This window comes from Sturnira hondurensis, unplaced genomic scaffold (genome assembly GCF_014824575.4).
Source record: "Sturnira hondurensis isolate 20B ecotype Veracruz unplaced genomic scaffold, ASM1482457v3 Scaffold0015056, whole genome shotgun sequence".
NCBI lineage: Eukaryota > Metazoa > Chordata > Mammalia > Chiroptera > Phyllostomidae > Sturnira > Sturnira hondurensis.
The window spans coordinates 264273-283808 of NW_028087687.1; the positions used below are offsets into that span (position 1 = coordinate 264273).

General features: G+C 44.5%; 1 protein-coding gene across 4 annotated transcripts in view; it reads left to right on the forward strand.

Annotated features, from left to right (window-relative positions):
- Positions 1-19536, forward strand: part of ATP8A1 (ATPase phospholipid transporting 8A1) — a 215101-nt gene that overhangs the window by 118161 nt on the left and 77404 nt on the right. For all 4 annotated transcript variants that reach the window (XM_037064230.1, XM_037064233.1, XM_037064231.1 and 1 more), the window contains 2 exons: positions 9498-9636; positions 12984-13048. In XM_037064230.1, the coding sequence (XP_036920125.1) occupies positions 9498-9636; positions 12984-13048 (204 nt within the window). The remainder of the gene's footprint in view (positions 1-9497; positions 9637-12983; positions 13049-19536) is intronic.

A 19536-nucleotide genomic window follows, 5' to 3' on the forward strand; every position in this document is an offset into this window, starting at 1 on the left:
AAATTAATCACTTCTCATGTTTATGAAAGCAAATTATTTACCATGAGCATTACAGAGCACAGAGTGAGACATTATACCTGTCTTGTGTAGGCTGGGTAGTGATTGAACCTGTATTTCCTAGTTGGTAAACTTATCCTTTTCCTCTTGTTCTGGGGAATGGATTATGAAACATTTTTTTTTAAAAAAAAACTTTTTTTAAAAGTTTTTAAAAAGTTTTAAATGAAAAAATCCAATACTTTTATCTGTTAGAGTTTTTTTTAAAGAGATGATGGGTCAGAGGATCCTTTCCTAGTGGGAGAGCGCACAGGTGTACCTCCTTTTACGGCACCTCCCTTCGCGGTGCCTTGAGACGCAGGGTTTCTCACAGATGGAAAGTTCGTGCGACCCTGTGTCAAGCAAGTCTGTTGGCATCATTTCCCAATGGCTTCTGTTCACTTTGTGTCCATCTGTGTCATGTTTTGGCAATCCTTGCAGTATTTCAGACTTCCTCAGTATTGTAGCATATTTGTTACTTGATCTGTGATCAGCGATCTTTGACATTATCGTAATTGTTTCGGGTGCCCTGAACCATGGCCACGTAAGGTGGTGAACTGAATTGACACATGCAAGTGTGTTGGCGGGTCCCCCAACTAGCTGTCCCCTGACTATCGCACTCTTCCGGCCCCCCTGTTCCCTAAGATGCCACAATATTGAAATTAGGTCAATGAATAGCACCACAGTGGCCCTTAAGTGTTCAAGTGGGAGAAAGGGTCAACTGATTTAGCGAACTTCATAGCTGTCCTATTTTAAGAAATTGCCAGGGCCACCCCCACCTTCAGCAACCACCACCCTGTTCGGTCAGCAGCCGTCCACCTCAAGGCAAGACCCTCAAAAAAATTACGGCTCACCGAAGGCTCAGGTGATATTTAGCATTTTTTAGCAACAAAATATTTTTTAAGGTATAGACATGGTCCTTTGGACATAATTCCATTGCACATTTAATAGATGACAGTATGGTGTAAACATAACTTTTCTATGCCCCGGGAAACCACAAATTCATGAGCCTCACGTTATTAGGCTACTCACTTTACAGCGATGCTCTGGACGCGAACCTGCAGCATCTCCCTGGCGTACCTGTAATCAGAGGGCTGCGTTTCGGCATCATCTCGCTGTCCTTTGAATCACATAGCAATATTGTGTTTTCCACCCATTTTGAAACTTGTGTTGAAAGTGTGTCCTCTACTCGACTGAAGCTTCATGAGGTCAGGGACTGCCTCCCTGGCATTCATCCCCATGTCTCCGGTGGCTGTTGCTCTGGCCCGCGCGCCTCACTGACTGGATAGCCAACAGATGAGTGAGCGACGCCATTAAATGATGAATTCAGAAGCTAAATTTATTTAGTAGGCATTCGCTTAATGAAAGCCTGACTCCCAGTACTGATGAAGTTCACGCTTTCCACACTCGGAGGATATTGGTATCACTGTGTCATCCACTAAGGATTCATTTGGAGACATGTTAGAAAAGGAGCTAATAATTTTAAAGAATGCATTCTTTAGAAATTCAGACTCAATCATGTTTTAAAAACCTGTCTTTCAGGTGATGTCATATATGAACGTGAGAAGCACATGGTTAGATTCAACAACCAATGTCAGACACTTGGCAGGCTCTGTTCTGGGCTCTGGGGCACAGCAGGGGAAAAGGAAAGAAAAATCTGTATCTTTGTTTTAGTGGTAGGAGGTGGGCAGTAAACTTATACATTGAAAATACTAGTTTGGACAGGGCTCAGTCCCTTGGGCAATTACATGAAGCACTAAGATCAGGAGGTGAGGTAGTGATCTTTTCACATTATTTTCTTTACTCATCCCCCAAACACGGTTGACATTTCTGGGATTTTTTTTTTAAAGACTGCCTCCATGTGGCATAATAGAGATGGACCGTCACACTCAGTGTGACTAAGTACAACAGTTTAGCACCCATTGCAACACGTGGCAACCAGTGGTTTAGAGGATTCCTAACGAAATATAAAAGTTAATGGGAAACAGGGCTTTTCTTGAACACTCGTGACTGCCAAGTCCACAGTAACTTCTGTGTTAGCACGGAATGCTTTTTCAGATAAAACTCCCACTTCTATTCTTAGTAGCTGCAAAATCACTCGCGTTTGTGCGAAGAAGTGGAATGCACTAGCTGAAAATTTGCACGATGTACTGGTGATTTGGTGGTTCAAAATTCCAGTCGTTTCCTACTTTACTGCTTGCATCAGGACGCTTGTAATCTGTGGGCTCCTCTACTAATCAGACCTGCAACATCCTGAGTATCGACTAGAGCTCCAAGACCCTCTGCTCTTTGCCCCGATCGTCCAGTTCAGGGGCCTGTGAACTGGGCACACATGATGACCCGTTGGGGTGAGCAACAAAGTGTGACAGCTTGTTTCTGCTTCTGCTTGACCTCATCTCTTTTATACTTTCTGTTTTGCATTTTGCGGTGCATATAATTTATTCATCTTAACAAAACAAATATGTTACACAGAAACGCAGCAACATATAAGTACAGCACACAAATAAGTACTCCACATTTTCTCCAAACATACTGTACACCCAGAAAAAAAAAAAAGCATTGAGTGACCAACCTGATTTCATCCTCAGAACGACCCTCTTAAATCCTAGCATTGGCCTGAAGGTGCTGGTGCAGAGACTGTCAGGGGAGGTGGGTTACTTGCCGAAGCACACAGCCAGAGGTTGGCAGAGAAGGGGGGATTCAAAGTCCAGTTCTGTCTTAATTCCATGTTATTCTGCCAGCTGCGTTTAGAAGAAAGCGGAAGTGTGTGTAAGGCGTAGTGGGCATGAAAAACAAAACAGAACCAAATGTGCAGTCGTAGTCCCCTAGGTGGGCAGAAGGCCTTGGTGTGTCCCGACCACTTGGGAAGTGGGGCAGCCTCTGTGTGCTGGATGGAACAGAGTGTGGTGTGTGATTTTCCTTTCAAATGAAGGGGGACATGGTGCCCCTTCCCTACCTGCCCTTTCAGAATGTTCTCTCCCCTCGTCTCTAAAATCTTATTTAAAATACTTAAGATTTCCTTAGAACTCCAATCACACGTGTCCCCCCTCTGGCCCGATAGATTTCCCGTCGGGGGTGCTTCGTGGCAGACTCTCCACCCTGGGTATTACTGTCCTCTCGCTCAGATAAGATGGATGTGTTATTTTGCAGGCTACGCCCCATCGCCTCTCAAATCCTGATTCTTTTCAGCTGGGCGTGGGAATTCTGGCCATATTCGGAAAACCCTTGGCTGTGTGAAAGTTCAAATGTGATCTCTGTGGTTCAGAAAGCACCGAGCTGCAATGTACTTCTTGGCCTTGAAACAATTAAGCAATCGCATCCTCCAGAGAGAGGCCGGTGAGCCATCTCAGCGATGTGCTATGGTCCAGGCTAACCGGTCCAGGTCCGAGGTTCTCGTCTTTTCAATAAAACTGCATTGTTGTGCCCTGAAAGATGTTGAGAGGGAAAAGCAGAAGGGTGACTGGGGCCCAGTGGCAGGCAGAGCAGAGAGGAGCCCCCCAGCCTTTTGGAGGCAGCATCTGTAATGACTAAGCATCCCAGAGCCGCCAGCACACCCCCGTCTGGGGTTACCGTATCTGCAGCGAGAGAGGATGATGGTCACAGTAGCCTGTGACTCGGTCTTGTGGCCTCCATTCTTCCTAATCTGTCTCTAGTGGGCCACCAGTGAACTTACGGAAACCCACGTCTGATTCCGTCACTCCCCTTCTAAAATCCTTTCCTACCTGCCCTCTGCTTGGGGGTCCTCAGCATAATGCACAGCCCCTTCAGTTTCCGTGCCCTGCTAGCTTCTCCAGACTCATCTTTTCCTCACAGACTGCTCAGAAGAATCTGAAACGACTGATCCACTTCCACCCTCTGAACAGCCCTGCCGAAGCCGTGTTATTGAAGTCAACACCACCCCTCACTTCCATGTATTGTTTCCATATTGACTACACGCAACTTCTCAGACACAGTGTGCTTTTGCACACGCCCGTCTGTGCACTGCGATTTCTTCTGCTGGAATTCCTTGCCCTCTCCCTCCCCACAAACTCCCGCTCCTGATTGCTTGGCAGACTCTTTTTTTTTTTTTTAAGATTTTATTTATTTATTTATTTTTAGAGAGAGAGGAAGGAAAGGAGAGGGAGTGAAACATCAATGTGTGGTTGCCTCTCATGCGCCCCTTTCTGGGGACCTGGCCTGCAACCCAGGCATGTGCCCTGACTGGGAATTGAACTGGTGAGCTACACTAGCCAGGATGCTTGGCGGACTCTTAACTCTTCAGTTAAGACTTAAGGTCAAGTGTTAACTCATGTTGGGTAGGTTTTGCAGACATCCAGACCAAGAAGATATACCTTTGCTGTGTTTATCCTTTGTCCGCACAGAAAAGTTTGCGTTTGCTTTGAAGACCGTGCGTACCATGCAGCGATGTGATCAGGTGGACAGGAGCTACTCTCTGGTGACAAGAAGGCTTTGCCTGTCTGTAGTCTAGGATTGCCAGGAGAGGAAGGAGAACAGGGGCCTGCCGGGACAGAGACAAGGACAAGTGCGCAGCTGCCTGTCCGGATGCTGCCCAGGGCAGAGACGGCTCCTCACAAGCATCTTGCACCACGGGGTCGTCAGGCCCCACAAGGGCCCACTGCCCCTCTTTGTGTTGAATAAAGAACGTTTTACCGGAACACAGCTCTGCCCGTTGGTTTACAAATTGTCTTCAGCTACTTTTACCCCAAATGACTGAACTGAGTAGTTGCAGAAGAGAAAGTCCAGCCCTCAAACTCTAACATATCTACTATTTGTCCCTTTATGGGGGAAAAAGAAAAAACTGTCCCTCTTGCTCTGCAGAGCAGTTCCCAGAGTTGAGTCCTCAAGCCGGTAGCATCGCTGCCACTGCACACCCCCAGGCCTCGCCCAGACCCACGCGGGGAGACACCCTGGGCGTGGGGCCCAGAGGCCTCTGTGCAGCGGGCCCTTCAGGTGACTCGGGAAACCTCCCGTCTGGCTTCTGGGCCCCTCAGTCAGGATGCGGGCTTGGTGACAGCAGAGGCTAGGAGAAAGAGATCAGTAACAGGAAGGGGGTATAATCAGGAAATAAGGTGTGGGTGTGGGGAGGGGGTTCCAGAGAATCTCTAATGGTGCATCTGAACACGAATTCCATGAAGGAAGGAGCTCGCCGTTGTGTCCCAGCCCCTGGCCCAGCTGTACCTGCGTGCATACCTGTGAGTGGATGAGTGCGTGTTGGGAATGGGGCCAGCCCCAAAATGTGACTCTGGGGCCGGCGTGTGGCATCCGGGAAAGGGGTCACCTGGCAGGTGTGGTTCAGGACTGAGGCTGAAACCCATTCATAGCAAGAAAATATTACTAAAGGCCAAAGAGCAGAGGCATGTTTAAAACCTGAATAAAATTCTTTTCATTCAATCTGTTTTATCTCCCATTCCCTGCCTTGGGCTGCATATTGGTTCTGGGGATTTTGTTTTTACCATCACCACTCTACTGTACCTCTGTTTGGCCTTAGATAATTTACACAAGCTTCCCCAAACTATTAACTGAATTAATAAATGTGAAGCACTTAGTGTCTGGTACATTTCCTCTATTAAGGAAATATTTTGTCATATTCCTAGTCACCATCTTATTTCATGTTGAAAAAAAAAGGTTACCAAATATTACTAGCATTTTACCCATTACTGACTCCAGTGGTAAAACTTTGCTTGTCAATATTATTTCTTTATTCGTCTTTAAAGAGATTTCTGCCGAACAGTTCATGTTGCAATCCGAAGCCTAGGTTGATCTGAGTTTAATTATTATACCTTTTGCCACTTAGGAACATATCACAAACTTTACAAAAAAAAGTACTAAAAGAATATTTGCTAATATGGAAATAGGTCACTTTAAGGTTCTGTTATTTAGCAAAATACACATGTGTTGGTATAAAATAGAATAGCTAAATCTATTATGATACATTTCACCCTATAGTTTTTAAGAACTCTGTGTGAAGCTTTTCATATTCACCAGGGTTGAAGTTTTACATTTATATTCCTTTTGAAGAACTCTGCATATATTATGAACATGTGAAAAAGAAAATAAGATTATTGAGGGCTTTACTAGGTGAATAAATATTATTTCGTGATTTTTCAGTGATAAGTAAATCTCTATTATGTCAAGAAGTCATCAACTTGAAACCTTTATAACTCTTGGCAGAGTGACATTTTGAAAGTTAAATTAGTGTTTGGTTCTTTTTTTTTAATTCCATAAATGCCATGGGAATTTTATCATGTTTCAACACTTGCTGAATATGTAATTCCCATAGTGCCCATTAGTGGACATCTGTGTAAGGTAATACATGTTTGGGATGAAATTGATTACGGCCTAAACACCCCTGTGTTATGATCAGGAAAAGCATGCAAAGTTCACATCTTTTTTTCTAATGATCATTATGTAGCTAAAGATATTAATTTCCAGAGGCAGGACGGCCTATCACTCAAGATCCTAATCTCACAATAAGGGACACCAGGGCCAAAGGAAAGGAGGCTGGAGAGACTTCCACTAAAATTAGGACGTGCTGGACTCAAAGGGCTCTGGGGATAAAAGGAAAATTAGCAGGCTTTGGAACACATTATTTCCTTTATAAGCATCAAAGTGAACCCATTGCAGTTTTGCTGAATATTCAGAAATATTTCATTACCCTTTAGAAATCCCGTAATGGCCACCAACAGACTTCAAGTTCACCTTCCCTGTAACTTTGATCAGCATATACATTGCTGGCCTAACCTTCTTGGTCCTATACATTATTTTTGCCTGTTTTGAACATTTTTTTTCTCTTTACCTGCATGAAACCAGGTGCTATCCTTCTCTCAAATATATTTTCAGTGTTATCTCCTCAGCGCGTTTCATTGTGATTAGATCTGAGCACAGTGGTATAGGCCTGTGTGCTTCCTGAGCTCATTTACCCACCTAGAGGAGAAGTAGAAAACATATGAATGTTTACATATTTCTAACAATTGTATTTACATCTTGCCTCTCACATTGTCTACCTCGTCTATTTGTGAAACAAGTTACAAAAAAATAATTTCATAGTTTAGAAGATTCTGAGTGCCTGTAGTACTGAACTATCCCCACGATCATCTTAAAGTCTTATTGGGCCTCTGTAGACTATAAGGCGTTTGAACACGGCTGTGTCCTGATCTTCCTCGGGATATGGCCCAGAATGAGTTAGGATCGAGTTCCCTAACAGTAGACAAAAGAATTGATAGAATCATTGTCTAAACATTGAACTGCAGCAATTGCGACGTTGGCGTCGTTGATGCTGGACTGTCCTTCCCCTTCATTCTTGAACTTCTTGATGATAATTATTCATCAGGTTATGATAGATTTCAAGTCTGCTTTCCATTAAAGATAACAAAATAATACTGTCTCCTTATGAAGGAAATTTGCCTTCCTGTCTTATATGTTATATACTAAGAAGTCATGCATCAAGTGCTTCTAATAGCTGTGTGAGTTATGGAATATATTGAAAAGGAAATGGTCTAGAGTGTAGCAATACTAAATAATATTTGGATTGTAGATTTTTTCTGTTGGTTGTTCACTCACTCAGTATGCATGCTGGGACAAAGATGAACAGGACATGGTCCCCAATCTGGAACAAGACCACCAGAGGCATACACGTAAACAGCTAATCTTAATATGATCAATTCAGATGTGTAAGGAAGAGCAAAGTTCTATCAGCACAGCAGAGGGGAGACCTTGTTTTAGGAGATGAAGGAAAGCTTCAGAGAAGCGGTAACTTTTGAGTTTGGCCTTACACAACGAGCCGTGTTTCCAGACAAGGAGGTGGGAGCTACAGGTGTGTATATCCACACACAGACACACACATGCACACGTGGACATACAAACAGTAATGCTCTGCATGCCCATCTATAACTAAGCATGTGGCAGAGACAGTCGGCTGGCTAATTTATCACCATGCCCTTCCCTCTTCTGCCTGTCACCTCCACTCTGGAGGCTTGAAAAGCTAAATACTAGTAATAATTAGGTTTGGACATATTTAGAAATACTCTGAGGACTTTTAGAAACATTTTTGCTTTTCAAAGAAGAGGCAGGTATGGTTGATATTACCCCCTCCTTGTCATCTTTGACAAGGCTGTTACAATTCTAGCAGGGACAGCCACCTGGAGACAGTGAGAGAGATCTAGAGAATGAGTTGACATATGGCCAAGCCACCAAACAAATAGCCCTAGCTACCCACTTCAATACTGCTTACATAAGGAAAGCTAAATTTTTATTAAAGCTATTATTAGTCAACTTTTTCTATTTATAGCAAAAGGCACTCCTAATTATTCTTACTTGTTTGTATTCAATTTTATTTCCATGCCTAATGAGACTTGGGACTAATTTTAGACTTCCATTTGGTGATGAGTAAGTAGATCTTAACATTAGAGGAAAATGGGAAATGCAGAGCTTTTTTGGTTATTACCAACTGGCCACGATCATTAGTGTTTCCTTTCCCTTAATTCTGTTCAGCCCTTGTCTTATATTTTTAATAAAAAATGAAGTCGAGAATGGAGAAAAGGGTTGAAAGAAAGACAAATGTCAACGCAGGTCACACAGGAGGTTAGACTGGGGGACATGGGGGACGACAGCGGCGGTGCCGCTCGCTGGCCGGGCACGTGAGGAAGAGAAGGGTTTTGGTCTTTGTCCATCCCGGTGCATTCCTCTGTGGTTAAGAACGAGAACACCTTTGCCTGTGTCCACCTGGCAAGCCAGGTTTCCCTCCCAGCCGAGAGATCGTTCTCCTTTTTCTCCACTCAGGAAGATGCAAGTGAGTCGAAGCCGTTCTTGGTGAGAGGTTAGAACAACTTTCCACAGAGCGTGTTGGTGGTGTCCAGTCTCCTGTGAAACGTAGCACCTCGTGAGCAAGAGATCTTTAACGCACTCGGACCTGCACTATGCAAATGAGAAACAATCTGGAAAACACTCAACCTGTCCTTTTTTTAACAGAGACTAATGCTATCACTTTGTTTATTGTTCTTTATCATGTCTAATTGTAATGTGTATACACTTCCAGACACTGCATCAGATTATAATCAAATAGAACTGGCATATTTCCTTCTTTTTCAAATAGGTCTACAGTATTGTTTCTTTACTGGGATCTGCAATATTTTGGGGGTTTGGGGGGAGGTGGGGTTTTAGCCACTGCCTGCTGCTTTTAAACTGACTTGATTTGCCCCTGTATGCTGTTGCTGTTTTTAGGATGCATTTCTTACCTTAGACAGAAGTCAGGTAAAACTTGTGGCCTCCGTCTCATGCCAGAAGCCTGGATGAAAGCCAGGGACCCCAAGGAGAGGAAACTCACTGGGCTCGTTGGAATTTACACCAGTGTCCATGAATTAACATTCTCCTTTGTCTTAAAAGCATATACACGTGTCAGGGGTTTTTTGTTCTTAGAGAACGTAAACTGGTCTGATCTCAAAATGTTTACCATTTATTTCCCCCAGAATCTTCAGCTCCTTGGAGCCACAGCCATTGAGGATAAATTACAAGATCAAGTGCCTGAAACCATAGAGACTCTCATGAAAGCAGACATCAAAATCTGGATCCTTACAGGGGACAAGCAAGAAACTGCCATTAACATTGGTAATTCGCTTAACGCAAACTTTGACTCATGATGCTTTTAAACAGCCTGATACGTTAGAGAAGATACCTTGTGGATCTGTCAAGATTTGAAAGATTCGGTGTTTTGATTTCCATATTTATATTATTGGGCGTATCTGTGTGTGGCCCCAGTGGTTCTTTAAAACCGCAGTGGCCGTATCCCCAACCTAACTGCAGCTCGCTCCTGCAACCAGTCCCCACTGTGCATCGCCGCCTGCCCCGCCTTCCTTCCACAGTCGGCACATGTAGCCAGCATTTCTGCAGTTCTCTGTGAAAGTGAAGAAATTGGGGTTGTAGCGGGTTGTGTACTGATGCTTGCTTATTTGACCGAAGGTCATCTCCAAGAAAGGAAGTAAGCAGGTTGCCGGTTTCCATTCATCTACAGTTAATTCCGTGTTTCAGAAAGAGGTTATTATTAGCTCAGGCTGCCATAACAGAATGGCACAGGCCAGGTGGTTTAAACAGCAGAAATAAGTTTTCTCATGGCTCTGGAGGCTGGAAGTCCAAGATCAAAGTGTCGGCATGTTTGGCTTCCCCTGAGGCGTCTTTTCCTGGTTTGCAGATGGCCACCTTGTCTCTCTGTCCTCACACGGCCTCCACCTGGGCACAGGTGTTCTTGCTGCCCTTTCCTACAAGGACACCAGTCCTATTTGGATCAGACCCCACCCTTATGATCTTTAATTGACTTTTTTAAGTCCCTTTCTCCAAGTGCAGGCACATGTGGGTTAGGGCTCAAGCATAAAATTTGGGGGGAGATGATTCAGTCTATAACAGAAATCTTACTGAGAAGAAAGTCAGTGTTCGGTGTTAGTGGCCTGTAGTACCAATGATATGCAAGGAAACATCACTCCTCTTTTCCAGCTTCGGTAACGGTGGGTTTCCGGGGCACCGTGAACCCTGATACTGACTCAGCCTCTGGCCAGTAACGATATGAATTATACACAAAACTCTCCCAGAGTTCAACAGGCCATTTCTGAGATGTTCACAGCATGAAACCACATGTTCAGACAGTCGTGATTAAGTATCGTCTGTCCAAAAACATTTAGCTAGTGTTTCAGAAGTGTCAGTAATCACAGTATTCAGGATATATAAATGCACCACAAATTTACGGTAAAGTCATGTTAATAGAGTGAAATTAAATTTTCAAAAACAACTAGCCAAGAGTTGAAATCTCTAAGCCACACAGATTACTCCTTTTGATGAAAAACGCCATCACTGGTGTTAGAGACAAAACGGAGGGAAGATGTGCAGGCCGGCAGTGTGCACCAGGATTTCCCTGGAACACACAAATGTGACAACACCCGACCTCAGACAGAGGGAGAATGTGTGGTGGTTAAGAGCGATACGTGGAGAAAAGAAGAAATCGTGTAAAAGCGCTCAGGGCACATCGCCTATGAAAAGAGGATGATAGTCATTTCTGGTCACGTGTTACTCCTGGAATCTTGTTCCTAGGAAAGGATGGGTAAGATTCATTCATTCGGCAAATGGGCAGGGCGCCTGCAGTGACAGGCACCAGCTAAGAGCAAGGAACAAAGCAAACCAAGATCTTCCCTCCTGGAGGGCTCCTGCCCCAGTCAGGGGAGCAGACAATGAAGTACATGAGGAGAACACGTAGCATAGTAGATGCAGTAATTGCTACAAAGAAAAATAAAGCAGGAAAGGGAGATGGGGCCTTGCACGGAGGGATTCAGTTTCAAATCTTGAGGTCAGGAGGACCTCGTTGAGAAGGTGACATTTGAGGAATGACATAAGAGAGGGGAGGGAGCTCATCACGTGGGCGATTGGGGGAGGCTGTCTTCGTTCTAGACCAAAAGAGCAGAAATATGGAAGGGCGGAGTAGGAGAAGTGGTCAGCGGCATGACTGAGCCCAGGCTGGATGGGGCCTCCAGGCGGTTGTCCAGACTTAGCGGTTTTCTCCGAGTGAACGGGAAACCTCTGGGCAGTTCTGAGCAGAGGAAAGACTCGACCTGACTTTCCCATGAGAACACTCAGTTTGGCTGCTAGACTGAGAACTGCTCAAAGGAAAGCAACTGTGGAAGCAGGGAGACCAAGGAAGAGGCTGTTTGACTAATTCAGGTGAGACGTGCTGGTGGGTTGGACCCTGGCGTTTACAGTGGAGGTGACAGGAAATGGTCAGACTCTGGATATACAGGGACCAGCACAAATAATGCCCCCATTTTATTACAAAATCATAAGCATGTAGTTCTGTAACATAACACTATCACACTCTAGCACACCATACGACATTGTAGGTGAGATGTTCAAATTAAAACTATAAATCATTACACCCAATATTAACCTACCAACCACACTCCAGCAGGCGTTACTTTTGCCAGACCCTGTATGTTAAAAGCAGAGCCTATAGGACCGACTGGGAGATTACGTGTAGAGTGCGAGACTGAGGAATCCTGAGGGCAACTCCAAGGATTTCTAGTCGTGGCCACTGGAGGACAGAGTTGCCATTAGCCAAAATGAGGAAGACTGGAGGAGGAGCAGGTTTTCTGGGGAAGTCAGGAAGCTGTCTTTTGGATGTGTTAGGTTTCCAGGGCCTATTCCACACCTGTGTCTGCTGTTAGGTAGGTACTGGGTTGTGGAGTCTGGAGTTCAGGGAAGAGACCTGAGCGGGAGACAGGAGTTCAGGAATGGCCATCATTTAGATGGTATGTAAAGCCATGGGGAGGAATGCGATCATAGAGGGAGTGAGTGTAGACAGTGCTGTTTGAAATGCGGTGGTAGTATGTGACTCGGGAGGCCAGTCAGCAGGGTTGCCTGTTTTTCTCCAACCACAGTCAACCGTAGGCAGACGGATTCGGAGGAAGCAGGGCTGGGTCAGCCAGCCGGTGATTCTGCCCCGCAGCACGTACAGCAAAGCCGGAGAGGGCAGGAGGGTAGAGGAGGGTGTGGTGCAAGCAGTTGTCCACGGCACAGCCAGATGGCCCTCCTGCACCCTTCTCTGGCCGGCCATCGGCCCATCTTCAGCTCTTCACGTTGGTCGTCATGAAAGATGTCCACGTGTCAGTTGTCAGGACACTGAGAATCATTGCCACAGTCCTTCCCACCCTTGTTTGTGAGACAGCTGTCCCCCACCAGGTGTCCACCTTGTAGCGTCCCCCTCCTACAGCAGGCTGGGGCACTTCTTCATTAGCTTCCTACAAACCTGGAGAAGACCCGACTGGCATCTTCCTAATAAGTTGGATACATTTCAATTTTATATAAGAAAACAGATAAGAAAGCAATTTTGTAGTATTGCTTTTATAGTGTTACTTTAATGTCTCTTCTATCCAGAGAAATTAATGGCATCGATTAATTCCCTTTATGCTTGGACACAGGACACTCCTGCAAACTTCTGAGGAAGAACATGGGAATGATTGTTATAAATGAAGGCTCGCTTGATGTAAGTAAAACCATCTTTAAAAAAAACGATCCTTTAACAACTTAGTCATCTGGTAGTGTTGTATTTTATATTCAGATAGCTGTGAAAACACTTTGTCTTCCTGAGGTTGAAAGACACCTTGTTACCACTGTCCTGCTCTGACATAACGTGCGCTGTGCAAACCGCGATGACGTGAGTGCGCTCCAGCTTCACGCCGTGACTGCGGAAGGAGAGCGCCTCACGTGGCGAGACACGAGCACTGCGTTACAGCGGCACCGTGGCCGGAGGCTCGGTGGAGAGGAGAGGAGGGCCACTTGCTCCTCTCCTTCTGGGTGTTTTGTGTCCCATGCTGTCGCTGCCAGTGATAATATATATTTTGCTTCTCTTTTTAAAAAAAAGTTGTGAGCACTATGGAACAACACAAAATAACCATTGCTTATAGGAACTCTTGGGTTTTTTGTTTTGTTTTGTTTTGTTTTGGGTTTTTTTGTCAATGTTCTAAATTGACAAAGGCTGAAATACGAATCCCAGGGAAGTCTGTTTTCATGGCTGTGGTCACCTAAATTTATATTTGGGGAAGCGGGGAGGATTGGTTAGGTGCACAGGGTGAAATAGACATTCACAAAGAAATACGCAGGTTGTGACCAGTAAATATTTTGAAGTAAAGGTGACTGTTTGTAACTTAAGGCAGGGGACAGAGTGGGAGACGTGGTTATACAAGGGCTTGGAGTGGTCGAGCAGAGCAAACCGGACCGATCGTGTGTGGGTGGGCTGCGGGGCAAGCACGTAGAAGGGTGAAGAGGCAAATGTTTACAAGTCCAGTGAAGAACAGAAGTTCTGTGTGAGACGTCATCGGCTTCTGGTTTTTAAACTGAACTGGTGATCTCTTCACTGTTTGTCCTCAGCACAGTCCTTGTGATGTCTTGCCCTTTCTTATGACATCTTTGAGCAAACTGGTCACCCGAGGAACAGTGCGTGATTCTGCAGGCATGAAGTTGCTCACACCTTTACCAATGGCAAAAATGCTTCTTGTGAACCAAGCTCTATTCCTAAAAGCACAACCCAAAAGAAAGCCAGCCTGCTCTTTGAAGACTTTCCTCTCTATTTACCCCTATAGTAGGCCCCCTGGTAGGCCCTGGGAGCCACGGACTCTGCCCACTTAGGGCTTCCAGTTGTCTCCATGCCCCACGCCTCCTGTGTGTTAAGTTGGGTTTATTTACCCATGTTACTATGCTGTGAAAAATTATGACTTAAGAGAACCCAGCCTTCCAAAAGCTTATAAATAATAAAAGAAATAAAATGCACAAAAGTAACAATACAAAACAGCCATATAAATATAGTACATTGTCTGCTATGAAAATATTGCACAGTTAAGGGAAGTGTGTATAAAATAAGTAGTATTTAGACAGAGATGTGTTACTGAGTAAGGGGATATAGTGTTTGAAGCAGAAAGTTATTGCAAATAAATTCAAGGCATACTTGGGACTTGAAGGAGATACACTGAACTTGAACACAAGATTGTAACTTTTTACATATTTTTGTTAGAATAAATACAGGCACATAATGTGAACTTTAAGTTACAAAAAGGTAACAGTACAGACAGTGAAAAACTGGACGTCCCACCGGTATACCCAGTTCACCTCCCTAAGCTTGGCCACAGGTTCCAGTTTCTCATCTTCATCCAGAGATATTCTGCCGTGTATAAGGACATGTGTGTATGTCTGTACATGCATCCTCTGTCACTAAGCTCAAATTACAGTGTACCATTCATAGTGCTTTAGGCTTTGTTTTTCTCATGTGGTGTATCTTAGCAATTGTTCTGTAACAGTTCATATGACACTACCTAATTGTGTTTAGCGGTGGTTCAGTATCTGTAAGGTACCAGGAAAGAAGTGATCCAGGGAGTTAAAATTGGAAAGGCAGGCTGAGGGCAGGTGTGGGAAGCTGAGCCAGGATTGACAATTTGCCTGCACAGGTAGGAGGGGCAATTTCATCAGCCTCTTGAAAGAGGTAAGATAGGCATATTTGGAAGGGTGGGGAGGCATGAGGTGCAGGCAAAGGACCAGGATGAGAGTTCGGTAAGAAGAAACGGGGGCACTGGCAGCAAGATGTGGGGTGGGAGACATTTGGGGAGACCTGTCCCACATGGTCCCTGGAGAAGGAGCCATCCAGGCGGTTTGAGAACTGGGTTGCAATAGCTCACAGCTGCAGAAACCTCAGCAGAAGCATTCCCATAGCCCCCGTAGGTGGTTACTTACGTCTTTGTCAGCAACGTGGGTCATCACAGAATGCCGATTTTCTGTCACTTGAAGGAAATCAGAGGTAGGACCTGTGACATCAAGACAAAGGTGTGACAAGCCATGCTCGCTCTGACACATGATGCCTTTGGTCTGGTGCCAGGTTTTCACCTTCTGCAGAAAGTGGTCACCTTGTTTCTTTCATTGCCGTCTGTTTCATGATTTGTCTGCAACTTCTGGCTAACCATGTTCTTTAAGTGATTTCAGTGTCGTGTAAATAGGAATCTCAAGGGGAAAAAAGTGAACTGTCAAAAACATTCGATGTACTGCATCATGTATTGTTAAGACAGTGCCTTTTACTTTTATTCTGAAGTTTCCAAGAGGGTAAACTCCAAAGTCATAAACCCCTCAGAGGTGTTTGGACATCAGGAAACGGAGATGGGGGTCCCAAGGGAGTACCCAGTCTCAGGGAAGGCAGGAACCCCGTCTGTCTCTTCGGGTTCACCATTCCCTCTCAGCGCTCAGCAGATTGCCCAGCACGCAGGAAGTCCTCCATAATAAACACTGGAGAAGTCAGTCACTGAGTAATTTCAGTTAGGGGCTTGCTTTAAAAACAAGAAAGTTGTGTATCAGTTTTAAACTGGGGGGTAATCAACCATATCTGACATTTAAAAAGTAAAGCGATTAGCGATGTCCTTTGCAATTCGAGCGACAGTTTGGTGTGCAAGATCACGGGCAGATGCTCTGGCTGAATGATTAGCACTGATTTGTCCAGCTCCCAGGCTGCCGGGCATTCTGGCACTGCCGTCTGGGGGAGGGTGTGTGTGCTCGCAGGGAGCTAAGTGGTGACTTTCTCTCCCCAGGAGTTCAGTGGATCTGGCTGTTCAGGGTCAGGCCTGCCCTGGTGCACCCCCTTGCTTCCCAGCAGGAAAGGAAACATCACTTTGCGTAGCTCCCTCAGATCTCATGTCCTAAACTCACGGCCGAGACTTCGGGCAAATCATTAGATGTGCTAGAATGCCTGCAGGTCAATCATCGTTTACTTGTTCACGGCCACGGCCCAGCAGAGCTTCCTGTGTGTTCACATTGTGCTGCTGATGATAATAAAGTGTGAGATTGCAACTCTATCAGCAAAAAGGATAATTAACGTTTAAATAACAAATTTAGGAACAGAATGTCTTGGGAAGTAATAGAAGGAGAAATAAACGGTGGGTGTGTGTTCTGTCAAGTGACAATTTCCATGAATGTACTCAAATTATTCCCTGAAATTACACTGTGTTTAAGAGCGCTATTCTGCTCTCACTGGAATGGGGGACCCGGGGCAAGTTGAAGTTAGACAACTTCTCTGGAGCAGTTTTGCTGCCTATAAAGTCTGGGTGGTGTTACCCTTGGCATGCGATTAGTACAGCACATGGCACATAGAGAAATGAGCTGTTACGAAACTTTGTAGAAAAATAATGTCTCAGTAGCTTGCACATTGTTTTGCTTGATGATCTTTGTATTTTAAACAGTATGTTAGTTTCCCATCTTTTCATTATTTTCCTAAGATAGCACTTTATCAATGCAGACCCTCTTTTGCATAAGTGATGCATATTGCCGTGAAGTGGTCAGATTTTCTACCAAAATGTTACCTCTAATACTGTTAAAATTCTAAAGCAGACCCTGTTGTATTATGTTGAACTTATAGAAATAAAGTGTCCTCTTTAAGGCTCCTAGACTTCCAAATAGGAAAACCTTTCTCCTGGTAGTGAAAAAAAAATATTTGTCTTCCCATAACCTAGCTCATCTAAAAAAGAAATGTCACCTGCCTTTCTAATTTTCTCATTTTGGGTTTCAATATGATTATCCTTAGTGAAAAATGAATGGCTGTTTGGCATTTCTTAAAGGTTTTATTTCTTTATTTTTAGACAGAGGGTGAGGGAGGGAGAAAAATAGGGAAAGAAGCATCAATGTGTGGTTGTCTCTCACAAGACCCCTACTGGGGACCTGGACTGCAACCTAGGCATGTGTCCTGACTGGGAATAGAACCTGCGACCCTTTGGTTCCCAGGTCAGCACTCAATCAATCCACTGAGCCAAGTCTTGATCTGCAGACCCAACGAGGCAATCGGACTGGCCTGCCTCCTCTGCCCCCCACCCCGGCTCCTTTCGTGACAAGAGCAGCAGCCCCCTCCAGCCTGATGCCGAGAGCACAGCTGGTGTCCTTGCCTGGCACCTGCCAAGCTAGTGTCAAATGTTGCATAGTCAGCAAAAGTGTTTCTTAGAAAGCTGATCCTCTTTTTTAATTTAGAAAGTATTTCATGGATAAGCATCATTAAGAATCATCTAAAGTTGATCAAAATCTAGTAGACACTGATAATAAATAGATTATTAGGGTAATATGTATAATTTTTTATCATGCTACTTCTGATTATGTTCTTGGTAGAAGACATTTCCTTAAGGGTCTAAAAGGGCAGGAATGTCAAGTTAATCAGTGGCCCGAATGGGTATGTTGTACTTCTTCCCCAGCTCCACCCAGAACTTTTCGGAAACCCCTTCCACTTAATGACCTAGCTCCAGGAGATGGTTCTAGCATCTATTTCATTGCTTTAGTTTGCCATGAAGTCATTTGTTCAAGTAGATTTGTTTAAAGCCTGTTAAAACTGGAAACACGTAGAAGTCTGAGCTAGGAACTAGAGACAGTCGCATGCGACCTATCTTTACCTCCCAGCGGCCACCTAACATCTTTCAAGAGGCTCTAAAACGGTCCTGTCGGGATTGGGCTCAGGCTGCATTAAGGACTATGCCTGTTATGTTATTCAAATCTCCATAGCATACCAACTCTGTAAACTTCTGCAGGTACTTCCAGGTGACTCAGAATATTGTTTTTTGAAGACTGGTTTCATTGCGGTAGCTCAGGATTTTACTACCCGCATCTGCCAAGTCTAGGGCAGGTGGGAAGAAGCATCATTTCTTAAGCCACTAACCAGGTAGGTGGGAAAACAACCTTCGTTGAGTCTTAGGTGCTTGGCCTCTCCTAGCGTCTCTCATACGGAGAGCTGTGGGGGTCTGTCTTGGATAGTGGGGCTGGATCTTAAATCCGTTCTTACTGTTTTTCCTCCTCCTTTCTACTGTCCAGCTTTCCTAGGAACCAAGAAAAGAACAGAGGGACAATTTATTTGCTGTGTACTTATTGAATCCACAGGAATGATGATTAAGTATGTAGAGAGCTTGGAGAAATAAATTCCCTCCCCTCAGAGTCAGAGCCTTCCAAGGTTCCCAAGTTGAACTCCTGCAGGAAGGCCTTGCCCACCTCCCCCTCAGATCATCTGGGCACAGTTTCTGTGGACGGTCTCTGCCACAGTGACCTTCACATTCAGCCTGATTAGGATTCAGCACATTGCATCTAGGAAGCAGTGTATGGATCCCAAAGGAGAATGCAGGTTTCTGACTTTCTGTGAAAAAGGAACGCCCATCCCTGCTGGGTTGTATGCACTGCTATTTCTGTCATTAAAAATGTCATTAAATTAAAAAAAACCCACTAGCTTCCATTTATGAAGTGCTTAATATTTGGGTAGGCATTGAACTCAGGACTTGACAGGGATAATCACATTGACACCTGAAGACATTAGTGAGCAGACACTGTTACAACCAATCGAGAGAGGTTAACTTGACCTTCAGTGCTCAGTGTCACTGGAGGGTGTATATTGGTCTTTGGGTCCCAGAGACTAAGCAGATAGATGTGCCTGGGTCTCAGCCACCGGCTACTCTTACAAAAGGATAATAATAACATTCATCTGTAGGGTGTTGGGAAAATCAAACAAAACAGTACTTTTTAAATTCTTAGAAACAATGCCTGGCCTTTAGTAAGCACTTAAAAAATGGATCATGATCACTTTTGTTATTTCTTATACATTATTATTCCAAGAGAGAGAGAGAGGGTGAGAGTTCCTCAATGCTGTACTTTACTTACATTTTCTCCTTAATTTGAGGCTGTAGCCCCAAGTGAGCTTAAGTTTGGTTATGGGTACCAGCAGCCCCCCTTCACCTCCACTGATGTATTTTACAGAAAATGAATTGTTAGCATCATTTGATATTAACAAGCCTAAGCATATATATCTATTTCAACGCTGTGGTAAAAGAAAGCCTTTACGGGATTGTTCATTTTTTTTCTAGCTGAGTTTGGTTTTCTAACACCCTGTAAGCTTCAGATATAACTTACAGACCATTCTGGCATGAGTGGTGAAGTTGTCATTTGTACCCTTTTAAGTTCGACTTATATGTATTATGCAGA